Source organism: Rhododendron vialii, chromosome 5a (assembly GCF_030253575.1).
Source record: "Rhododendron vialii isolate Sample 1 chromosome 5a, ASM3025357v1".
Classification (NCBI taxonomy): domain Eukaryota; kingdom Viridiplantae; phylum Streptophyta; class Magnoliopsida; order Ericales; family Ericaceae; genus Rhododendron; species Rhododendron vialii.
The window spans coordinates 35,456,704-35,462,896 of NC_080561.1; the positions used below are offsets into that span (position 1 = coordinate 35,456,704).

At 39.1% G+C, this 6,193-nt stretch overlaps 1 protein-coding gene across 2 annotated transcripts; it reads left to right on the forward strand.

Moving 5' to 3' along the window:
• The first annotated feature begins 873 nt into the window (after window positions 1-873).
• Window positions 874-3,644, forward strand: LOC131327285 (large ribosomal subunit protein uL11). Of its 2 annotated transcripts, XM_058360371.1 has the most exons (3): window positions 876-1,193; window positions 1,897-2,202; window positions 3,474-3,644. In XM_058360371.1, exons 1-2 carry the CDS (start codon window positions 981-983, stop codon window positions 2,182-2,184), a joined length of 501 nt encoding a protein of 166 aa, XP_058216354.1. In that variant the 5' UTR covers window positions 876-980; the 3' UTR covers window positions 2,185-2,202; window positions 3,474-3,644. The 2 variants fall into 2 exon arrangements, with proteins under 2 accessions (XP_058216353.1, XP_058216354.1); XM_058360370.1 differs by lacking the exon at window positions 3,474-3,644 and having other exon boundaries at window positions 874-1,193; window positions 1,897-2,401.
• The last annotated feature ends 2,549 nt before the right edge of the window (window positions 3,645-6,193 follow it).

Genomic DNA, 6,193 nt, shown 5'->3' on the forward strand with positions numbered 1-6,193 from the left:
AGAACCATAATTTGGCACAGGATGGTGAATAATCATCCATGGTGAACAAGTAATTAGAGAAATATGTCCAGAATCAATTAATGCAAAACTCCAGCGAACAAGTCAAAACAAAAGCTGAGAACTTGCCTTACTTTTTGTTCCCAAAATGTGCGGAGAAATTTTATTTTCTTGTGATAACCAACAACAATTACTTTTGATTTTCTTATTTACCTTCTTCTCTCCACTTTTTCTCTTCTAACTTGGATAACTTTATTCCCTCCGATTCTTTTATACTGTGCCAGCCTCATATTTTCTCTACTACTTTCTTGTAGAATTTGTATTCTAATCAAACAGATGCAAGGGAAAAAATACTCCCTCCGACTTAATTTATTTGTCCATTTTTTAACTTTTTAAAAGCGTTTGACATCTAAAAAAATTGTCTATAATTTTCAATTCATAATGTTTTTAATATAGAATATGGATCTTGTTTGGTAGATCTCAATTAGTTTTACTATACAAAATCTTTAAAACCATAAAAAATATTATAAAATATAAGATATAAGTATATTTTTAAAAGACACGAATTTCGACAATTGAACAAATAAATTGGGACGAAGAGAGTACATACTAAAACCTTGTGTGTTAACCTACTAACATCCCGTCAACCCCTCCTGATGCATACAATATATAATGGAAAAAAACCCCTCAAAATCCAAGTGCTCTCATGCATTCATTTTACGTAAAATAAATATATACCCAAAAAAAATATACCGAAGCAAAAAACTTTAATGGAAAACGGGCCAAATAGCCCATTAGACACCATTCCTTAGCCCAAGGACAAACCAGTCAATCACTCTCCATATCTCAAAAACCCTAGCTCATATATATCAGCCCAAAAATCACTCACCTCCTTTCTTCTCTGTCGCCGCTCTCTCTCTCTCTCTCTCTCTCTCTCCACCTCTCTCTCACTAGAACCCTCGCCGCGCCGCCCGAGAAGAAACATGCCGCCGAAGTTCGACCCATCGCAGGTCGTGGACGTCTACGTCCGCGTCACCGGCGGCGAGGTCGGCGCCGCGAGTTCGCTCGCCCCCAAGATCGGCCCGCTCGGTCTCTCCCCCAAGAAGATCGGAGAGGACATCGCCAAGGAGACGGCCAAGGACTGGAAGGGCCTCCGTGTCACCGTTAAGCTCACCGTCCAGAACCGTCAGGCCAAGGTATATACATATCTTTTGATCGATGTGGATTTTTAATGGAGGGGTTTTGCATTCAAATTATTTGAACTATGACGGGTTAGGCGTAGGTGGTTTGTTAAGCGCAAGGGAAAGATGGGATTAGTGTGGTAAAGGAAATGCATTTTGTTGGGATGCTTGTTTAATTACTATTCTTAACGTGCGTTGTTTCGAATCACTGCTGTTGAATTGTTATTTTGATTCGTACCGAGGTAAAGTTACTAAGTGAATTTTTAACTACATATGTAATGGATGGATTTTACGTTCAAATTCAATGGAAGTATAAGAGGTTTAGGCGTAGGTGGTTTGTTAAACGAATGTGAAAGATGGAGGTAGTGGTGAAGGAGATGCATTTTGTTGGACCCTTGTTTAATTACTATTCTTAACGTGGATATTTCAAGTCACAATTATTGTATTGGACCCGACCCTTGTTTAATTACTATTTTTGGGGTACTTGGTTAATAACTCTTCTTGATGTGGGTATTTCAAGTCACTATCAAATTGGTGTGTTGAGTATTGTCATGATAAACCACAAAGTGGGTGTTTGAATCCATGTGTAAGCTATGAAAATTTAAGATATATTCATTGAAAACCATCCGAACGGAGGATGAAAGAGTGATCTTGTTCAAAGGATGTTAGAAATAATTGATGAATCAAATTGACGGTTTTTTGGCAATAAACAACATAGGTTGCTGTTGTACCCTCCGCTGCCGCACTGGTCATCAAGGCCCTGAAGGAGCCTGAGCGTGATAGGAAGAAGACCAAGAACATCAAGCATACTGGCAACATCTCGCTTGATGATGTCATCGAGATTGCTAAGGTCATGCGGCCGAGATCAATGGCCAAGGAGCTCACCGGGACCGTGAAGGAGATACTTGGCACTTGCGTTTCTGTTGGGTGTACTGTTGATGGGAAGAACCCTAAGGATCTGCAGCAGGAGATTGCTGATGGTGATGTGGAGGTCCCTCAGGACTGATTGGGGGAGGCTTTCTAGGTTTGTGTTGTTATGCTTTTTTTCCCCCGGAATTTGAAGTTATCGATTTTGGGTTTATGTCTCCGAGTTTTTAGTGTTTGAGCATTAATGATTACTCGTTAGATTTTGTTCGGAGATGTAATTTTTCTGTTTAGGGTTTTGGACATGATGATATTCGAATATTGAATTTGGTGAAATGTGACGAGCAAACTTGATTATACGTCTCACCTCATCAGTTGCAATTGAAGGCTAAATTTTTTCATTCTATTTTGTCAAATGAAATGCAATGGTATGGGTAGTTGTCTGATGGTGAGCCCTAGGAAATTTGAGTATTGCCATAGAATATTTGTGAAGTGCTATGAATCTTTTCAAAACAGCGTCACTTACTGCTGTAGTTCTACCTTCTAACTCTTCGATGTCCAGGGGTAGGAATGCTGAAGTTACTGATAAATGAGTAGTGCCTGGAGGGTGTTATAGTGTTTGGTTTAATGATTAACAAATGCGGTTTGTTGAGAAGAGAATTGGCCTCACCCTTTTCTGTCTATATGACCTCGTGATCTGTCCTTAATTTCAAACAATGTCTGCCAACTATGAAGGAATTCATATTGCCTTAAAGGCTTTCTTCAATCCCTTTTCTTCAGCATGCTTGCATTAGCCTCTGGTGGCCATTTTCTTGTTCGCCCTACTTTTTTAGCTTTATTTGTGCAAGTTCAGCATTTGCCTAATTTGAGTTGCTGCATATGGCTCTTTATAATTTCTGAACATTCAGTGTTTCCTTAATGGCATGAAAGCACCCATCGACTTCTTACTAGTTGCATAATGGTGACGGTTCATGTTCTAAATGGAGCCCATAATTTCTGGGCCACTACACTACTTTGCTTAAGGTTAATGTGGCACTGTTTTGGGATGCATCAACCTAAATTTCCCAATTAGTAAATGCGTGTGGAGCTTGTTTGTTATTGATGGACTTCAAGATTTTGGAGATACTTCCTGTGGAACAACATGGTTGATTTCGACTTTTTCATGGTTTAATTGTTGAAATTTTGTGTCGAGTACTCATGAAACTCTGTTTTTTCTATGCTGTTTTCTGTCGTTGCAATCACACAGCTGAGACAGATATGGGTATTGTATGACACAAATAAATCCCATATGGCCTTCAATTGTACAATACTGTGCCCTTCAAAGTTTCAGTTGTTGGATTCTGATGTTTCTTGTGGTATCCGCAAGTTTGTGCTTTTTGCTTTGATCCAATATGATTGTTGACACATGGGGTTTTTGATTTTGGGTTTCAGGTGACCACATTTCAGGAAGTGGCTACTAACTTTGAAGATCTAGAATTACTACTATGTTACCTTATGTTCCAAAATCTGTTATTCAAAGTAATTTTCGAAAAACACACGTCCTTGTCATTTTTGTGTGTATCAATCTTTCATCGAAATTGTTTAATTGGTGATTTGGAAAAATCGCTTCGATTCTGTTCTCTAAAAATAAACATTGGAATCCATTAACGAGTCGTATTTCAAAACTAGTTTTGGAAATTGATTCTAAAACTTCTTTTTTTTTTGAAAAGTCATTCATATATCACAAGCCCATCGGGCAAATAGATTTCAGAATAGATACAGGAAAGAACCAAAGCAACCTAAACGTGGATCTCAGGTACCTACTGCTGAAGCAGGCTCCGCGATAATGCGGGTACATAAGAACCAATCTCGGTCCAGATAACAGAGGATCTAAAGGGATCCACAGCTCAAACCCGTAAACAAATAAGCATCGCTAAAATCTGAAGGCAAAACAACAAATCAACTAAAATGAAATAGGTCTCCTGGACAAATCATTGGCCTGACGAGGAAGAGAAATGAAAACCACCGGACCACGGCGGCCAAAAACCTATTTTCATCCAGCCGAAATCTGCTGCAGCCCAAAACCCTAAAACTTCTGGGGAACACGATTTCAGAGTCTTCTCCAGGTTCAACCTCTGAATTGCGTATGCCAACAAGTTTTTTTTTTTATCTTCGTATGCCAACAAGTTTATACCTTGATTTCTTTCCTGCTCAAGGTATAAAGAGTTTAATTGTTGGCCTTTCATACAATCTCAGACTCATACGTTGGCTTCAATTTGATCAACCGAACTTCTGTTATCTAGCATTTGCTTGGCTTCAATTTAGCATTTGCACCTGACTTCACATGTGTGAGGCCTTTTTAGCTCTTTACAGAGCCTGAGTTGTAGCTCAAACAGTTGTGGGTGGGCACTTAGTGCAATGTACGAAGGGGGTGCAAAGGAGCCGAGCTGAATTTTGTAGTGTTTGGGCTAGGCTCGTTCACAAACGAGCCGAGCTCGGTTCATTTACTAAATGAGCCTCTACACACTAGCCAAGCCAAGACGAGCTTTAGAGTATTGAGATCGGCTCGTTTGCTACATGGGCTCGAGCTTGGCTCGATTTCTAAATGAGTTGAGCCAGTCGAGCCAAGCTGAGCCGTAACAAGCCGAGCTTTGAGCTGCTCGCAAGCAACTCGATTCTTTTGCAACCCTATGTGTGAGGTTTCAAGTCCAAATCGATGAAATGACGTTAGCTTACCTTCGTAAACTAGCTTCACTACCGTACTAATCTCACAACCCTTGAATTTGCCTCTTGTTTTGGGTCCGCTAATTCTTTTCCCCAAAAGTAGGAAACTCATATAGCCACACAAAGTATCAGCCACCCCTCATTGTCCCCTTTCATGCCTTTACTCCCAACTATATAAAGGGCCTTCTACATTCACATTCCTCTCAATTCATCACCCATTCTCTTTCTTGAACAAACCATAACCCTTTGAAAATACACAAACTAAACCAACTTTTTCTCTCTCTTGCTTCTGTTTCAGCAGGAGGAAGAGAGACAGTCAAGCGGGCCATTAGGATTTGATTCTGTAGATTTATTGCATAATTCGTTCTTCTCATCGCAACGGTAGATCCAAAATGGCTAAGAATATGCAGATCTTGAATTCTTGGATGGAGGTTGCTCCGACGCTCGTTGCCTACCCACATAAGCCTTCCAATTCCCCTCAACTGGAAACCATACATGAAGAAGACGAGGGAGACATTGATGATTCGTGATGTTTTTAATCCTCCTTTGCTTTGCTTTAGATTTTCTACATGTACAATTGTATAGAAGATATCCTGATTGAGGGATAAGATTCGGTCTACAGTTGTCTTGGTCGAACTTTTTTGAATTTTTGTTATATTCGCGTCAAGTTTGATAGACAAATTATTCATTTCGACAAGTAAAATCTGCAAATTTATATTTATTACCAAAAAGAAAACAACATTTGCTAAAGATGAAAAAAGTTGGAAAAAGGCAGTTGCACTATTTTTTTCATCTTATCTAAACTTTTTTCAACTTTGTCTTTTTACATTTTTATAAATCTTCTCGTAAAGGCGAATGGTGAAATAGACTATAGAAAAGATAGCGGAGGTGACTTGTGTGTTTCAACTTATGGATAGCCAAAACCAAAATTGACAAATCATGTTGTTCTAACCATATAAAAGGTTCTGCAATCTGCATGTAATCGTCCAAGTGCGTACAATTACAGCATTATTATTTATACTAATAACTAGGACAAGACGACCGGGTTTTGTAGGTGTAGAGAGAAGCCAGAGTGGTGTAGGGCCTGTTGGCAGTCAAAGAGAGATGGTGCATAAAATCTTTGTATCTCTTTCAAAAGTTAATAAAATCATTTTTTCGCCGTGCAACTACATGGGGATGCAACCAAAAACTGCTGCTTTCGTTTTTCTTTAGTTCAAGCTTTTCACCACTGAGACCAGGGCCGGCCCAATGCATTTGGGGTCCCTAGGCAAAGTTGTGGGGATGGGGCCTTACTTATTTTTGAAATTAAAAACAATTATGAAAAGTCTATTTATGTAATTGTTTTAGTAGTCCACATTGAACTTAGTAAAATTATACTAAAATGCTTCGGCTCTAGTGGTTTAGATTGTGCCTTAATTGAATTATTTTTGGTAAATAAACACACGTCA

Bases quoted from the DNA above. Each gene is read 5' to 3' on its own strand.
- LOC131327285 (XM_058360370.1), top strand. From the start codon at position 981: ATGCCGCCGAAGTTCGACCCATCGCAGGTCGTGGACGTCTACGTCCGC. The intron at 1,194-1,896 runs GTATATACATAT...TAAACAACATAG, and splicing joins TCCAGAACCGTCAGGCCAAG to GTTGCTGTTGTACCCTCCGC.